The sequence below is a fragment of the Chanos chanos genome, chromosome 13 (genome assembly GCF_902362185.1).
Source record: "Chanos chanos chromosome 13, fChaCha1.1, whole genome shotgun sequence".
Lineage (NCBI taxonomy): Eukaryota > Metazoa > Chordata > Actinopteri > Gonorynchiformes > Chanidae > Chanos > Chanos chanos.
In genome coordinates, this window is record NC_044507.1 from 7,498,904 (window position 1) to 7,517,973 (window position 19,070).

The 19,070-nt window shown below is 39.4% G+C and overlaps 1 protein-coding gene across 1 annotated transcript; it reads right to left on the bottom strand.

Moving 5' to 3' along the window:
- Positions 1 to 54: 54 nt before the first annotated feature.
- On the bottom strand, positions 55 to 17,524 carry nr1h4 (nuclear receptor subfamily 1, group H, member 4). Its single transcript, XM_030791001.1, has 10 exons — positions 17,358 to 17,524; positions 15,407 to 15,594; positions 13,299 to 13,676; positions 11,618 to 11,758; positions 10,248 to 10,390; positions 9,531 to 9,629; positions 9,029 to 9,128; positions 8,263 to 8,409; positions 3,098 to 3,211; positions 55 to 1,086 (listed from the first exon to the last, which is right to left on the bottom strand). The coding sequence occupies exons 2-10, from the start codon at positions 15,501 to 15,503 to the stop codon at positions 848 to 850; spliced, it is 1,458 nt and encodes a 485-aa protein (XP_030646861.1). The 5' UTR covers positions 15,504 to 15,594; positions 17,358 to 17,524; the 3' UTR covers positions 55 to 847.
- Positions 17,525 to 19,070: the final 1,546 nt, after the last annotated feature.

Genomic DNA, 19,070 nt, shown 5'->3' on the forward strand with positions numbered 1-19,070 from the left:
CCCACACACAAGTGCACCACATGCTCCACACGCACACACGTGGGGGTTGGGGGGGGGGGGGTGGATTAACCAGAGTACAGTGGAGAGCCAGGGCAGGGCTGGAGTTGGAGTAGAAGGGAGAATCACGTTGAATGTTACGTGCGTGTAATACTGACGATAAAACAAGAGTGATGGCATTTTAGTAAACGCATGCAACACTCCATGTTTACTCTGTAGAGAAGACCAGCTATGAAAAATCTCAGTTACATAGGCAGATTAAATACGATTGTTTATAGTAAAATATAGTTCTAGTTATAGTTTGTAAATGAACTAGCAAGGGCCCACACAGATGAGTGAACTAGTATGAAACCTGAAAAGATGAGAAGAATTTTTATACAATAATTTTTATACAAGGTTTCCAAACATTCATTGAATTCAAAAAATCAAACACTGGACACAGTATGTAAAAAAGAAAATGTACATTTACGTAAACATGTTTAATAAGCCATAAACTTCAGTAATAACTATATCCTGATGACAGGTTTATTTGAATCTCAATCTATTTCATTGTTTTTTTTGCATCTATTTACAAGTTAAATATAATTGCCAGTAATCTCAGTCAGTTTTGGAATAGTTTGGCAGTTTACACAAGTCACAAACCCTTATTAAACTCATATCATATTAAATCACAATTGTCTAAAAAAGAACAAAAAAAAGAAATTATGCCTTTCCCTTTCCTAGTGTGTTAATCTGTCTTTGAGACATATGGTAAGTTTTATCGCATACCCCCCCCCCCCTTTTTTTCTCTCTCTCTTTTCCCTGTTATTCTCTTTCTCTCTCTGTCTTTCAGTCTTTGGGTGCACATCACTCACTGCACATCCCAGATCTCACACAGTAGAGGTGTGAATTTGTGGTCGCTCATGCGCCAGGACGTGAGCATCTCAGCATGATGGTGGTTGAGGGTTCGTAGTTCCGTCAGGCGGCCCAACAGACGGGCAAAGTGCTGAGGTTCCTGAGGGTGCTGAAGCTTACAGAACTTCCTCAGAACCTCCAGCATCTGCTCCTGAAGCTGCTCCACAGCCTGCTGGTCCCTCACGTATGGCCGGTCTACAAGGGAAGCAAGAACACCGTGCCGTGTTTCTATTGGGTTTACGTGCTGGCAACGTGTTAGCGTTAAAGGAAACACTCAGACGGAATTGCGGGAAATGTCCTATCTGCCAAACAGAACAGTCATTATATCAGCATTAACGTCAGTCTTACGCAGAGGGCCTGAAGCTTGAACTTTCACACAATTAGGAGAGCAGGGAGATCGTTTCTGTTTTTGTTTTGCAAATAACAAAAGCAACATAATGCGGACAGCCATTTTGGGAGCATTATGACTATCATTCAGTATATTATTTTTCAAGAGTTTCAAGAGTTAGTTTTCGTAATGTTCACAGTTCAGGGGTCAACACCGAATGTAATATTTTCACATTTTTGGGACTCTGATGGGACTTTTTTGTCTTTGTTTTTTATAAATAGGTCAAATATTTCAGGGATCCCCAGTGTTTCAGTGTGTAATTACATTTGTGAGGGGAGTACACACGATAATACTCACATTGACCACATGTAAGGACAGCTCTGCCTCTCTCTAGAGGAGCTTATCTGAACCTTACAGAGCTGACCAGCCTTAGAGACATGCTGCTATGTAGACTTTTTTCCTTCTTAGATATATACTAATGATTTTCACATTTAAAACCTTTCACATTTTCTTAAAGACTTCCAGCAGACTAAACCACTTTTTATCACTGGCTAAACGTAACTGGTGCACCTGAATTAGGCGGCGGCGGCATCATGCTAACATAATTACTCAATAGTTGGCGGAGGCGTCATGCTAACATAATTACTCAATAGTTGGTTTTAACTGATTGTTGTTTTATTATGCACCACACCCCCACGCCACAAAGACTGAGCAGCGCACCTCACAGCTACATTCCCAACCCCTGCAGCCGTTCCTCGAAAATGTAGAGCACGCAAACTCAGGTCCCCTGCCTCACAGCCCACTGGTCAGGGTATGCACACGCTCTATTAGGCCATAGAAACAGGAGTCTTATAATAAAGGCACAATCACTGAAAATCACTGGACATTTGTGGAACTAGTACACTGCTACCCTGTATGACTGTTCATCTGTGTAATTATATTTCTGACCTGTGAATAACAAACCGCGTCACATTATTTGACTGTTAGACATTCAGTGCAGCAGGCTGTGGTTACATACAGCTATCATTTTGCTTTTTTAATGAGAACAGTGTTTTTGTTTGTTTATTTGTTTTGTTTGCTTTTTGGTTTACTCATGTCTTTAAAATACAATAATTCTCTAAGTAATGGAGATCCAGGTAACACAAGCAGGTATCCTTTAAAGGCTAATAAAAATCAATGCATTTATGAAACCATCCAAACTGCCAACCCACCCATCATTTGTACAATTTAATTATGGAGATATTGAATACACATGGGATCATTTGCTCTCCTGATAATTTTTAACTATTCAGCAAACAAAGATCAGTCATACATACTCGCCAGTTGAAAAAAAAAATTGAAAGAGATCAATAGTCGCACTGGAGACCAGTTCTGTTTTGGTCGAAACATTCTATACTCCTACTTACGTGGGAATGTAGGCTGTAAAAAATTATTTATTGAGTGACAAAGGTCACTGAGTCTGGAACATAAGGAGGGGAAATTTTGTATTGTGTTCTTGACATGTTTCCTTAAACAAGTATGACTCCTGCATTTGCGGTCATTTATTACAGCTCTGATAAAGAAAACACTTGCATGCTCAGTGTGTGAAATATCCTAACAGTTTAAGTGAAACACTCCCAGTCCTCATATGCGGTAATGGGATACCCCCATGAAGCTTTGCGTTCCCATAATGCAAACAATGAATCATCTCTAGACATATGTAAGCGACTTCTTTCCTTACCTTTTATAGTCATTGAACTCTTTACCTTAGTATGAGTAGTCCTACATGTGGCAAAGACTAAACACGCAAGGAGTTAGAGTGAAGAGTTCTAGCCGTATATGACAGTGTCATGTATGATAGATGTGTAGTTATTGTGTTGATCCATGTCGTCAGCTCACCTGGGGAGAGAATGGTGATAGCGGTGAGGAGGGCATGCTCCTCCTGTAACATCTGCAGTTCTCTGATGCTTTTGTAGAAGTTAAACATGGGGGTGATAAACTCCTCCGATATCCCTGCACAAATCACAAATTGACAATAAATACTCTGTAGAATTTCACACAGAAATACAGCACCAAGAGTTTTTTGTTTGTTTGTTTGTTTGTTTGTTTGTCTTGCTTTTGTTTTATATCAAATCGCTCTAGCACTTTTGAATCTGTGACTCTGTCCATAATGTTCTTACACAACTAATACCCATAATTAATTGGTCTTGTAAACTAGATCAAATAACTAAACACGCACTTTGGAGCACTGAAGTGTGCAAGTTGTTTTGCTTTTCTCTGTTCCATAAGTTGTAGATTCTTGCTTTAATATGGAGAAACTAAAAGTTGTTTTTGTCAGGGATATAAAGCTTATGCCCCTCAGGGCCATAGTAGTCGTCGAGTCCTGTCTTGGACTTGAAACGTCTTTTCTACTGCCTCGGACTTGTCTTGGACTCGTTCGTATTTGCATTCGGACTTGTCTCGGTCTTCGCAATTGGTCTTGCCAAGTATTCTAGTTGATCTCGACCGAGTCCAGCTGCCTTTAAAAAATAACTAGATGCAGCCATGCTAATCATTTTCATTTTGGCCACAGACACCATGTCGGCGAGCTCAAGCATTACAAAATTTAAAGAAGATTACGCAAATCTGTATTGAATGTTATAAATAAGCCTGACGTTGAGTTTATGATGTTGAGTCAATGAAAATGTGAAGCTGAACTTCAGCTTTGTGGCTTTTAAGTGAAAAGGCTATAGGCCTACTTAAAGTCACGACGGTGTATTCGAGCCACATTGAGGGGAAAAAAAATTCTGAGATTTCGAGAATAAAGTCGTATTACGAGAACAAAGTTGTAATTTTACAAGAAAAAAGTCTTAAAATTGTGAGAATACATTCCTAATTTTAGGTTTGTTATTTTAGAGGGGATATATCAAAAGAGCAGCCTACCGCCTGCGTCAAAATGAGGAACGTGGAGCGTCTTGTGAAGTTAAGTTTTTATAGGTTTCGCAAATAACAAAATACTTAATCTTTCGGCACATAAGCACCAGTTACCAGAAGCGGGCTCAGGCTGCCATTGACTGTCCTCTGTCTCGAAGAGGATTTTTTTTTCTTTCTCTCTCATTTTTTTGTCTCTCTCATTTGTACTCGGTCTTGACTTGGACTCGGACCTCTTTTGACTCAGTCTTGACTCGGTCGCAACTAGTCCTGGTCTTGGACTTGTCTTGGACTCAACAAAGGTGGTCTCGACTACAGCTCTGATGCCCATGCAGGTAATAGCCAAATTATCAGGACACACATCTCCAATATCTTTGATATTTGTCCCCATAACACAGTAAACGTCTGGCACAATATTGAATTTCACTGCCAAAATAGATCATTAGCAAGTTAATGGTTAAATGGGTATGGGTAAATCTCAGCTGTCTTCAGTGCAAAAATATTTGTGTTTAGCTTTGGCACAAGAAAAAAAAGCATGTCATATTCTCGAGAAATCATGACAATGATTTTTGCTGATAAGAGAAATGAAGGACATCCTTTGTCTTAGCCGCCACAAAACTTCTGCAGGTTCAGGCTGCAGGTTCTGCAGGTTCAGGCTCTGGACTGTTGCGTGTGATAACCCCAGTTCCTCTTACTAGTCTGATAAAGCTTCCACTTTACATAGAACAATAGTCAAATCTCAACCTCACCCATAAACCAACTATATATAAGTGCATTAATCTGTGACAGGGGAATTTTGAAAATTTTCAAGTGGTCTCAGTGGTTATCAGGTCCGAGCAATAATGTTTTTCCTTGTTCCTGATTTGGTTTTGCAGCTGTCCTCAAATGCATGCCCAATAACCTATTTTGATATTATAAGATAAATTATGAATAATCAGTATTTATAGGGTATTACTGCATTGTTTTGCCTTGAGGAAGACAGCGTGTTTAGTTCATTTGTATAGCAGAGTACCACTGTGTTGTTGTCTGGGAATCTAGGAAATTATAAACTGTGATTTTATTTTATGCATTTACTAATGTATAACCGATTGCCTTTTACTGAGGAAGAATTATAACAAGTAAACCATTATGTCTTCTCTATGTCTCTCACCCTCAATAGCTGTGAGATATAGAATTTGAGCAGAAAAGGTGGCCTCAATTTTTATTCTTTAACCACAAGGTGGCGATATTATCCAAGGAGAACAGGACAGCCTGGATGAGAACCTTTGTCTCTCTTGGCAACTGACCATGACTACTAAACAATAACAAGCATTGTATTTAAATATATTGTGAGTGTGTTTATGCATGAGTGTGTGTATGTATGTGTGTGTATTATTAACTTTGGCATACTGTATTGTTTGATCAATAAACACAACAACGCAACTGTACATCTGACTTCACACTAAGAGATTTCTTTAGGCAAATTACACCAAGATGTACGCTGACTTCAGTATCTATATGTCACAAAAGAAAATGATGTAGTTGCTGCGAATATACATATATATCAGTTTTTGCTGTTTACAAATACTCATTTTGTCATGTTACATGTTACAACACAGTGGAGTCATTTTTGGAGCCCTAAGAACACTGTTTAAAATATGCCATCAGTAATCATGTGGTTGGGGTCTGAGGACCTGATCTAATTGGAAAGTAGCCAACTGTGGGTGTGTGTGTGTGTGTGTGTGTGTGTGTGTGTGTGTGTGTGTGTGCATGTTGCCCCTCATCAGGTTCTGTAATAGCTCTCTATTGAGAGCCGTCTTTGAAGGGTCAGGATGCTTTGTGTGAGGTCTTTGTCTTTCTCATTATCACTGAGAATTATATTGTTTGTTTGCCATGAGAGCTGAGAGCATCTTTCTTATGTAAAACATCCAGTGTGACGGCCACACAGGACTCTCATTCACCAGGGAGGGAAAACCCACGATGAGAGTACCTATGTATTTCAAAGTTCGATAAACAAACAGACAGACAGACAGACAGACAGACAAAGCAAACCCTTATTAGATCTATTTCAACCACAGAATGGTTAAAATGGTATCCCAGTAACCCTCATGGGCAATATGCTATGTGTGTTTTCAGAGAAAATAAATATTCTCAGTGCATAACTCTGTACAAGTGGAAGTGTGGCACTGGATCTCTGTGAGACCAGTTTTACCTTCGGAGAGAAGATACTGATCAGAGAATGAAGACTCATTTTAAGGTGTCATTTACATCCACTCTTGATAGAGGGATAACCTTTGACGTTACCAGCCACCCTCTCCAAAAATAGAGGGAATGGAGAGGTAGAAAGAGAGAGAGAGAGAGAGAGAGAGAGAGACAGAGCAAGTGAAAGAAAGAAAGAAAGAAAGAAAGAAAGAAAGAAAGAAAGAAAGAAAGAAAAAGACTATGGTTTGTGCACTCAGACACATCATAGAAGCCACAGAAATGTCAGAAGCAAACAGAGGCAGTGAGGGGGACAATAGCCTCTTCGATGTTTAGATAGAGAACAATAGGCTCTTTAGACAGCCTCTCTCCTTCTCTCTCTCGCTGGCCTTTTGCATGAATCTCTCTGGCCTCTCACCAGGGGAACGGAATGACGCACTCCTAAACGACAATTGCTGCCACTTGTGATTCAACTGTCCAGCTGGAAATATCAATATGACTGAACCAAACTGTCCGGGCTTGATCACAGCACAGTAAACACAAATAATGAATCCAAGCTTCGCTGTCATAAGGAAAAATGCAGTGGGCACTCTACATTAAAGAATGTCTATTCAAAGCTTTGGGATAATATTTTTTGAACATGAGCATTTATATAGTACTTTGTTGTTGTTTATGAAATACTATCGTTTCTACTATACAGTTGTGGTTATCACTGTATTTTATGTAGTCCTAGTGTGATCATTCCAGATCAACTACTTACATAAGATATCATGGTAACATTGCTGCAGTCAAAGACTGAATGCTTTTTTGGTTTGCCCTCATACTTTCTGTATTTTTTGTCAAAAATTTTACTTGACTCAGTTTCCAACGGCCCTGTATCAGAGGCTGTGAGGGTGACATCCATGTATTTGCCAACTCATTTTTAGCTATCTCCAACCACAACTCAGAACATTTAATTCATTCACTTTAGCTAAGAACCACAGAAACTGCCTGCATAAAGGGTTCGGGTGATCAAACCTGACCTTCATTTTGCTTGAGTGAATCAGGTAATGTATTTAGGCATTATACACATCTGAGACAGGGATCATGTGGCCAACCCAAATTATACAACACTGTAGAAAGTTCTACTATTTGTGTGGTTAGCCAGATAAATTCATTAAAAGTGATACAGTTGTAACACAGACTGGTTATTGAATGCAGTTGTCCACACAGAATCTTGAATTATTGGCCAGGTTTTCCCAGCAACAGGTGTGGTCCATATCAGATTTAACTGTGTGACTGTTGAGTTTCCAGTCTATATTCTATGAACTGTATGACTTCTGAACGAGGAGTAACAGAGTATTGTTTCTCCAAACTGTTACAACATAGCTTTAAACATCCTATCAAAGGGTGCTCCTCTGTAAGTGCAGCTTCTGGCGGTACACCAAGTCTCTGGACTAAGCAGAAGGCTGTATTGTCTGCTTACGAGTGTAAACCTACACCACAGGATAATCAAGCTTGGGCAAATTTACAGAGGTTGTTATTTAGGGCAGACAAATGCATAATGTATGACAGACCTTCCTAAAGCCTGCCCCAAGAGACAAAGATGATTCAGAAGAGGGATGATGTGCTGAGACTGCTCCTCAGTTTTCTACAGATTACAAGTAATGAAATTATGAGGCCAAAGTTATGAAGTGAGGTACACCTACCATCCAACCAAGAGGTAGATCACGACCACTGGGAAAGGTAGAACAACTTGGTAAGGTAACTGTTTATGAAGCAGGCTTTCAACAAATAGTAGACCACCAACTTGAGGGTGAAGTAGACATACTTCTTCTTGTTCAAGCAGACATACTAGGCATTAGTGAGGTAAACCCAGTCACCACCACTATTGATTAAGTAGTCCTATCACCTATGGAGAGGGTAAATCAACCCCCCACAGATGAAGTAGGAGACTATTTACTGAACTGGTCTGGCCCGGTCTGAAACAGACTTACCACTCTTTCTGATCCTGTCCTCCAGCACTTCCGTGTGCCCGTGGGGAAGTTTTTTGGTGAAGACCTGGGCCGAGCGAAGGAACATGGCCTCCACGGCTGAGCCCTTCAGTAGAGCTATCTGATCTTCGTGGTCTAGGGTCTGGAAACCTGTTCAAAGAATCCAAAGAATACAAAACATATACACATATTTTAACCCTCTTCATTAAAATATGATGTCATATGTTATGAAATTGAAAAAAAAAACACAGTGGTCCAAGATTTGGAAGCCTGTTTGAAGAATCCAATGAATACATCACATATATATACAATAGGCACAGCTCAAGTGCCCTTGAGCAAGGCACCAAAGCCCAACTGCTCCCCGAGCACTGCGGCTGTGGCTGCCCACTGCTCCAGGTGTGTGTGTGTGTGTGTGTGTGTGTGTGTGTGCTCACAGCCCCTAGTGTCTATGTGTGTGCTTGTATGTTCACCTTGGATGGGTTAAAATGCAGAGGTCACATTTCCCCAGTGTGTGGATTAATAAAGGAAAAACTTAACTTGACCTATGTTTTAACCCTGTTCGTTAAAATATGGTGTCAGACATTGCAGAATGAAGAAGAAAACACATTCTTTTGTCATTCTAATAAAAAGTACAATATTATAGTATGATCTGCTATCAGTATTGTAGCTGTATGTAAATGCTTAAATTCTACTTTGAACAGTTTGAGAAAGCAACGAGTATCAACTTAAATTCTAAGGTGTCAGATGTGAAGTCCAACAACATTCTGACCTGGGATGTTTTTGGTGAACTCAACCAGCACTTGAACATGAGTTGTCGCCATCTCTGTCAGTAAAAGGAAGTTCTCCTCTGTGCTAAACTGCTCCTGCAGCTGGAGACACAGATAGAGAAGAGAAAAGAGAGGAGAAAATTCTCTACTGCCAGGATTTTATGGCATTCTGCAGTGATAAGGGAGGTTATGTAACCACCATTACCAGTGGCAGGAAGGAGTCTCACCATTTACTGTGTTAAGCAGAACATATTTGTGATAAGGGTTAAAAGCCATGGCTGTGTACTGTGCTCTACAGTAATACTAATATAAGAATATTTAAATTGACTACGATTAGCCTTTTATTCATGTAATTTGTTAGGCCAGAACACACTGGATGGAAATTTGAGATGAAGGTATACAATCTGAAGCTGTTTTCTGAATAAGCTTGTTGAAATTATGGTGTTTTTAATCTTTTAACTACAAAGACGTTCTTGAATTGTTTTGTAGAAATTATGAACTTACCAGTTTCTTAGCCATATCTTGAGGAATACGATGTTTGTTGTAAGCATCCACAATAAAATTCAGGAGAGACTTCTGGTCTTGACTCAATTCAATTTTCTCCTGAAATAAAAAATAAAGAATGTCAGTTTACAGATGGGAAATTTTCAATATTATTTCATAAAGATTTTGAGTCCAGTGTTTCGACTGACTGATAGCAAATCAATGTAATACAGCTGAGTCACAATGTTTCATATTCACATTTGGAACCCAATAACTTCTCAACTTTTCACCCCGTAACGTAAAACTTTACAACTTTCCAGCATCATATACTATATAACACACATAGGATGTGTGGACCAGCAGTGAGAAACACGTTTTCGCTGCAGCGACGTGAACTATGATGAATGGCCTTGGACTGCCGTGATACTTCAATAAAACTTATCATTGGTAGCACATGAAGTTCCACCTAGACCTGCGTAGTTACACTGTAACTGGTAACTGAGTGCCAAGCCTGGATAAAAGTATTTTTTATTTCCTGATTGTTTATTAACATGAATGCAGTAAAACCATACATTGTATTTCTTCGAAATACTGTTTAAGTGCGAGTTGAATCTGTCACAGAGCACAGCCTGTTGGAGTTCAAAGCATCACACCATAGATTAGCAACACTTAGCAACTGAATGAATTTAAGGATAAGGATACAAATGTACTTAACAGACTATGAAATGTTGGTGTTACCTTTGAGAGTTTAGTTGTGGAGGTGACCTGTTTGACATCTCCACTATCTCCTATCTCTACGTCATCACCAGTGGATTCCTCAGGCGAGGCTTTGGTGTTTTTCCTTAGTCTTTTGGACTTGCATTGGATCTCTGTTAGCAAACCTGGTGGAACAAACCACTGATATATCAGAATAGACTGTTATACTAGATTTTGTTGTGTGTTCTACACAACTAGTATGTTTAATTTTGTTACTTTTTTTTGCTCAACATATGGTTTTGTTACATCTTTTTTTTTTTTTTCTTCTTTGCTGAACATACATCAGCCTTTGAGGTTGCCGACGACAGTGTAAGAAATGGTGAAGACAGTTTTTTTGTGGTAACCGACTACATAAGATTGCTTGGACCTTCAGATCATAAAAAAAGTTTGTCTTTGTTGTTTCATGAAGGTGTAAGTTTGTGAATTGAGAATTGCTACTAAAAAAGTGAAGATTTAAGACTCCGAGACTTAAGGATGATGTGTGCAGACAGCTCAGGGATTATGTGAGTGGTTTTAGCGTGCCAGCCAAGCTGACCGGTGAACGCCTGCTCTCTGCAATATTTATACCAACATTTATGTACTATTCATGAAACCTGTGAGCTCAGTGGGACAAACCTCTCTCTCTCTCTCTCTCTCTCTCTCTCTCTCTCTCTTTCTGCCTGACAGCTTCACATTCTCCTGCTTACCAGCTGTATTTCAACAGAACACCCATTGGGTCAGTATTCATTATATTCATTATTTCATCTGCAAAACCCTTAATCATGCAGTTCGGCTTTATTTACTCAGTGGATTTTTTAATTGTTTTTTTTTTGCTTTTTAAACTTGTATCACTCTTTCGCTTGAAATTCATTTCTCACTCTCTCTATTTTTCTTTCATTGCCCCTTCCCTTCAAAAATAACAAAGGCAAGACCTCTCTATTGTGGGCTGCCTGACAGGCTGTCTGTCATAGACATTTACAATGCTAGCCCCTGCATTCATAATGAGGGTTGTCCTCTTGATCCCAGATCGTATCGTACAACTGAATGATATGATGGTATCATATAATATTATGAGGCGGACGTCAGGGGAGGGACAGGTTTGCCGCAGCCATTTTTGAACTACGACCGAGAAACTGTTTTTCTTCTCTTATTTCGAACCATAAGATTTTTGGTTTCGGTTTTGTAATTGAGGTGTTAACAACACAATGTTGGATCACCAAAGTCACAGCAAATATGAAATACACAACTTCTCTGTTAATAGATACATTTATGAAAATTGTTTCACCATATGAATGTTCTTTGAACAGACATGAATGTGTAATAAAAATATCGCGATATTTTGATGTAGATTGTGTGATTATGAAAATACTTACACTCGGCTAGCATGCCCATTTCTTTACACTTCCTTAGTCGACACTCTTGGCACTTCCTGCGCATATACATGTCCATCTCACAGTTCCCGCCACTTTTACACTTATATACAGCATTTTTTGTTATGCTTCGCCTGAAGAAGCCTGTAAAAAAGAGGCTTTGATTAGCGATTAGTAACATTAGCATGATTAGCATTTACAGTAATGTTAACAGAAAGACTGCAGCTCATTTGCATATTACACTACCTCTTGTGTGATTCTTCGTCACAACTCTTCTTCAAGTAACCTACAGTCTTTCCATGACTGGACAGCTCAGCAGAAGGGAACATCTATAAACTATTCAGGATTCTGTGGACCATGTTAGGGTCCATCCTATGTCATAGTTAGAAGAATTTACACCACTCTATTATGTACTGACTATATTTCTTGTAGCATGTATCAACAACAAAACTTGAAGAATGACAGTCGAGCTTGTATTGCTCGCTAATAGTTCTGATTCTTATTTGAGTGATTAACTCTCCTGGTTCAACACCAAGTAACTGCCCTAAGTAAGTGGGCAATGTAGTTACCTACAGCTATACGTGTAGATTTTACAAACTATATAAAATTACATATCATATAACGTCAAGCTATATATTAAGAAGTGTATGAGTATATATATATATGTGTGTGTGTGTGTGTGTGTGTGTGTGTGTGTGTGTGTGTATATATATATATATATATATATATACACATACATGCATGTGTAATACATATCACCTTTCATTACAACTCCAGATTTCTCACAAAATGAAATAAACTTTCTACAGATGAATGTGTGCAAAACTGTCACCATGTGTTTAGTGTTTACTAACAATGTATAACACTGTGAGAGTAATACATTAACATAGATGCCCCCACCCCTTCAGTTTCCACAGAAACTACTTCCAGGTTGTGGGAGCATACGCACAGGGTTTTTTTTTCCCCTTTGGAACAGGTAATTACACATTCTAGTGTAGGGTAATGAACACAATGACACGCATTAACATTGCATGGTAGCACAGAGCTCAGCTTTCCCTCATCATTATTCTGTGGAAAACTGAGAGGAAACCTGACCCATTCTGGCTGTGCAGGACTGCAAAACCCAGCCAAGCCTCCAGGACACAGAACACACACACCATCAGCTGCCCTCTTACGCATTGTCCATACCTGAGAGGTGGAATTACGCTTCAAATCATTCATCTACGTATTTTACAAAGAGCTATAATTAGTCTACGAGCCTCTGCTCTTTGCTGTAGATTAGGGTGAATTAAAGCCATAAAGCTACAGGTAAAATTTCATACATCTCCTGTACTGTAGTTATAAAGCATGTAATGTTAGCCACTGTTACAAGTAGGCAGGTGAACATTAATTCTTAATTCTTCAGTTAAATCGTGATTGGCTCTGAATTCAGGGGATTACAGCCTGGAGAGCCCAGAACTGGTGGATTCTTCATGTGGGAATGCTATGTCAACAGAAATGTCATGTACCAGAAAGGTTGAAATATTTCCATTACATGAAAAGAAGGAATCCTTGCCTAGTCTTGCTTTTGGAGGCTGAGCATTTTCCATCTCAGAAAACGAGTACCAAAATCTCCCCTTCATCAAAACACTGCTAAACCATGACCTTTGTTTTTAGATACATTTTAATAAATCAAGCTCTTCACCTTTACATCCTTCACAGGTAAGTGCATTGTAGTGGTACCCGGAAGCTTTGTCTCCACAAACCACACATAGTTCCTCCCCTTTGATTCGACCAGCTTGGGGGGCATGCCTGCTCCTCTTGCACACTGTGGGCACCACAACTGAAGGCTCCTCCATTTCAGTGTCAAAACTGCCTTCGATGTGCCCTTTCCGCATCTCAAACATGGGGGCCGAGGAGTACCATTCCTCTCCGCTGTACTGGGGGTAGTAGTTCTGACTGGAGTAATATGAAGGAGAAGACATGGAGGGCTCCACACCAGAGTATTGCATGCTGGGATAGCTGGTGAAGGGCAAGCCCTCCTGATCTTGAAGCAGTGGACTCCCCTGCTCGGCCAGAATATCTGAGGGGAGTGAGGGAGTATATGTTAATGTACTCACGTGTTACAGTGACTACACTCAAGTTTGCTGTGTTGTTTCAGTCAGTCAGAAAGTTAGTGTTGAATCCAGTATGTTAAATTCAGTAAACAAAACCATTGCTATCATTACTTAGTGGAACAAGTGGAAAATTACAGTGTAGAGACAAATTTGCTGTTGGTCTTTGAGAACTTAGAAAACGTACGAAAACTCAGAGAGACATTTTGGCAAATTAGACTAGTACACAGCACACTTGGAAAACTCAGAAAAAACAGCTGGTGTTTCTAAGGTTTGGTCATCACTTGTTTCAGAGTATCAGAGGAGATATCTGTATCAATGGAGAGAGGCGTATTCAAGAAGAAGTGACAATGAGGATTGTACACCCCTTGCTTTGCCCAAGAAAGAAAGACAGTCCCGCACTCATGCTTAAAAATCACAAATAGGGGGCCAAAGTGACACCCCAGATCAAAGGGGCCGTCTAATAGTGCAGAGGGACATCAGACATCTGATAGTGAGTCCCTCTCCTCCAACCTATCAGCGTTTATCACTGCCAGTCAAGAGTCTATATATTTACTGGCAGACTCAAACTTACAGTTCTTTCCTTAAGCCTATTGCATCATTTGGAGATATTAGGTGTGGAAAAATGAGTCACTAGCTCTACAGGTGCTAACCTTACTTACCTTTGCAGAGCAAAGGGAAGACTTACAAGATATCGCAGATACCAGCGGGTCCTGCATAATTAACCACACGTAATCATTTAGACTTATGAACTTGTGTTTGAATATTGTCATTTGATGTACATATGTCTGAATTATTCATATTGTCTATTTGAACAATTCAACACGCACTTTCATTCTCGTTGTCCCCAGCGTTGGTAGGCCTTTGAAAACTACATGGTTAGGAAATATGAACAATTCAACCACCTATCAAAGATCTTTCATCGTGCCTTAAATCCTACTTTAAAGAATGTATTAAATAAAAACACACAAGAAACCAGAAGCCATAAGATGACCCAGCTAGACCAATTCTGTACAATGAAGCTCTCACAAGTCACTTAAAGATAACACTTTAGCACAGATACTGATTTGGATGCCATATTAACAACTTGACAAAAAGTACTGACCTGCAGGCTTCCCCTGCACCATGTCCATGACAGCTGGACCTAGTGAGGATATGGAAAAACCACCTCTGTCCTGTTCAATAACCATCCATTAATCTGTCTTTAACTCGACAGAATAGCTCCCTGTCTGTCGTGACCAGAAAGTGGCCCCTCTCACAAACGGCAGTAGAACTGGGACGCCTTGATACTACCTTAAGAGTGCCAATGGGACTAAAGGTTGCTATGGTTGCTTATTAACTTGACAACTGCAATTCCGCGTCAGATCGTTGGCTGTTGACTCATAACGTGCAAAGGCACTTTGATATCTGATTTTAGTCTGAGATGAAGACATTCCCAGACATATTTAAAATGTCAATATTATTATGGTGCCATCCCATTCTCAGTTGGCCAATCAACGGTCAGGTGAAATTCCATACCGTGGATCCTGTACGATACTAGCAAATACGTTTTGTCAGTACAGTTCCTACATAATATTTAAACATAACACAAAACTGGTGTGTCCAAATGTGTCTTAACCATCTGTGTATTTTTTTTAACTTGCAATATATGTGCAATATTTGTTAACAACGTGTCAGTTCACTTTTGAAAAGTGCTTACCAAAGAACTGAGAGCTCTCAGATAAGGAGAATCCATCGTTTGGCGGGATCTGTAGTGGCCCCACCACATTGACGTCCGTTCCCACCCACTCATTCATCCAGAAGACTATGAAGAACCAACCACTGGATGGAGATTATTCAATAACCAGTTCAGAGTGGAAATGACAGTGATAATCCGAAAATCTGTCCCTGGAAAGAAACGTGCAGCATTTATTGTTCGGTATGTTTAAGTTCTTGGTATTTACCAGCTAAATGGAATTTTGTCATGGACAAAAGCTCATTTTTACACTAACGAGAAAAGGACAGAGCAGTTTGAAGAAGAAGCTCTCAAGAAATTTGTTATATACGTTTTTCTTGGTGGCTGGCTGAGCTAATATTCTAAGACAGAGTGGCGATTGTTTTTCCCAGATCTGTCAATAGCTGATATGTAATTCTTCAAGCAGTTTTTTTTTTCAGTTTCATTTAAAACAGATGAGTAAGAAAACTGTCCAATATTTTTAATATGGTAGGACTGGCATCCTTCATTACATCAAATTTGAATGTGCTTTTTTGATGGGATTTAGAGCTGAGAATGAGTCATCTCCTACATAATACCTCACGAACGTTCGCCTCCCCTTTGACCCACTTCAGTGGGATGCACTGGTGCTGCAAATAAAGCTTGACCACAGTCAACAAGAAAATAAAACTGCTGAGAACAATACCTTGTTAAGAAAATAAAATTGATGACAAGACACATAGTCCAATGTACAATCTTACTCTCAGATGCTCCCTTAATCCTTTGGGTGACCTAGTCACTTTGGATTCACCTTTGACTTGCCCTCACTGTGCGGTACTTAAGCGTCTAAGGGCTGCTGTATTCCACTAAGTCAAGATGACAGGTTCTTTCTACACATTCAATGAGCTGACAGCCATGAGACCATGCTGGGGGTAAGATATGTGTGTCAGTGCTGTGTGTGTGTGCACGCGTGTGTGTGTGTGTGTGTGTGTGTTTGTGTGTGTGTTTGTGTGTAAGGGTGAGGAGAGTACTTTAGAACACCACATACACACGCTCACACACAGGAACACATGCATGCACACACACGTGCACACACACACGCACACACACACACAGATACACTACCGATTATTTAATGCTGATTACAGAGGGCACTGTTTTGTATCTTACCCAACTCTCTACCAAGCTTCTCTCTGCCAAAGTACAAGTAACTATACATAATGCAAGGAATAGCATTCCACGGCTTAGATTTCTCAGTAAATTTTCATAAAACAGAGGATAATCAAACGAATGAAATCATTTTCTGTTGAACTGATTCAGAGAAAGAGAGAAATGCTGTCTCGTGTTTCTTAAGCTGAAAAATACTGAATATTTATTTATTTTTTGTCTTTACTATCCAAAGCTACAAATGAGTTACTAAATGACTTACCTGAAATATTTACTTAAACTTTCTTTTGTTGTTTGTTCACACTACTGAAAATTTTTTTCTAAACTAAGACACTTAAATTAACATTTGTACTTTACAGAAATGGAAGAGAAAAAAAGAAATTGCTCCAAATCCAGGAAAAAGTCTGTTTCCAGAAAAAGATATTGTTTACTGTTCTCATAACAGTGCAGTTGGGCAAGTGAACTTATTTCTTAGCCTGACAGGCCAATGGGGAGAACAGTTACATGCCTTGGCACAGGGCCTCAGTCTTTCACAATGTTCAATCATTGTGACACTATCTGAGAAATTCTGACTATAAATCTGTTCTCAAAAGCAAAAAAACTCACCCCCTTTTTAATTTCCCCAGAGATGTTACAGTTGGTCACCGAGGTATAAAATGGAGGTCCTCCAAACCAGAATGCCATTTTGAAGACTAATCAAACCTTGTAGGTAATTTCCCTCAAAATACCAATAAGTCATGCTAAATGATGGAGACGCATGATAAATGTCAACAAAATCATTTTCTCTCACCTTCTTGTCCCCTCAGATTGATTTCTCCCGTCTTTAGCCGGTGCAGAGTATGTTCTAGTCCTTAAACGAGATTTATGGAAAACCATCAATATTTGTGATTAGGCATGTGGTTGCTTCTGTCTAGAGATCCAGTTGGGAAGTGACTGGTAGTGAGGGAAAGGGACAGTGGTTATTAATTAAACTGTCTGTTTCTCCTCATGAGAGCTAACAGTCAAACCCTCCACCTCCCCCTACCCCCCCACCCACATGTCCTGACCGCCCCAAACTTCGCCTGACAGACCAAGAGATGCAACAGCCAGCAATATCAACTCCCTAAAACTGAGATAACCAATCCAGCACGCTCCTCTCTCCCAGCAAACAGCCTACTCCATTGCACGCACACAGAGGCATACGCACATACATACATGCATACATTCTTGTCCATATTGCGTGCACACGCGATTACTGATATGGGAATATTACATGTCATCAATTCACACAAAAATTCCAAAAGCAGCTTAACTCCATCACACAGATCCATATGTCGATGGGTTCAACTCATTATTGCACATTTGACGTGATTAATTGAGTTTGGACAAGCCGTCACAACACAGAATGTTTTAATGATGGATGGTCCTTGATGATCATTTGGATACTTAATTGGGTTCCTTAATAATTTTCCCAATTCATTATGAAAAGTTAGAGATTTGGAACTCCCAGAGTGGTTGTAACCATGCAGCCTCTGAAGGCCTTTCCAAAGCTCCACTCAGCCAGAATGAAAAATACCAATCAAATCTGCTCAGGTCAGTCATATGTATTCTAATGTGTTTCTAATGTGTGAAAGAAATATAACCTGTGCCATATTTAAATCTGATCATAATTTAGATTGCATATGTGTTGAATAGCTTAATGTCCTTTTAATTTCCCACACCATCATTGGGCTCAGACCATAGTGAGGGTGAAGTCATGTGATATAGATAGATTTACTAAATGAGATTATGATCATCATCAGATTATCATTAGTGTTGGCAAAAACTAATATTGATGTAAATTTTAGTAATACTAGTAAAAGCAATAGTAGTAGTAAAATGTTAGTGATCTGTTTTGTGTAAGTTATGAACATAATGGATATCTCTGTATCATTTGTATCTGAAATGAGTGATCTTGTCAGGTTTAAAAACATGTGCATTAGCAGTCTAAATGATTTGATAGACTTAGTATTTCACTCAAGGAATACTTTTTTTTAAAAGGTTTGAAACTTGTTAAAAAGGTTTGTGTGTAAGTGAGAATCACATTTAGGAGGAACTGAGTGAACACATTCCCTGACAAAGTTCTTTCTGTGCACTTACGAATTTTTTTGTACCCCCTAGATATCCTTTTCATTATAGTTTCTGAAAGGATCATTTAAAACCATAGAATTCCTTCCAGATACTGATCTTACAATTAATCATCCATTACAAGACCACATTATTTGCAGTGATTCATATTGTATACAGTTGAACTCATCTCTTTACCATGAGTAATTATACAGCAGCTCACACTTGTCTAGTCACACCCCCGATGATGGAGCACTATTTGCCAGATATTTGATGAGGGCCAGTGTCTTCATAATTGCAGTGGATCTAAAAACAACCTCTTAATCATTTACTGGCTGTTGCTCCATTCAGAGAGGCCCTTCTGAGTCAACAGACAGTACTCCGAAATAAACAGGACCTTTGCCATTGGCTGCTGGCT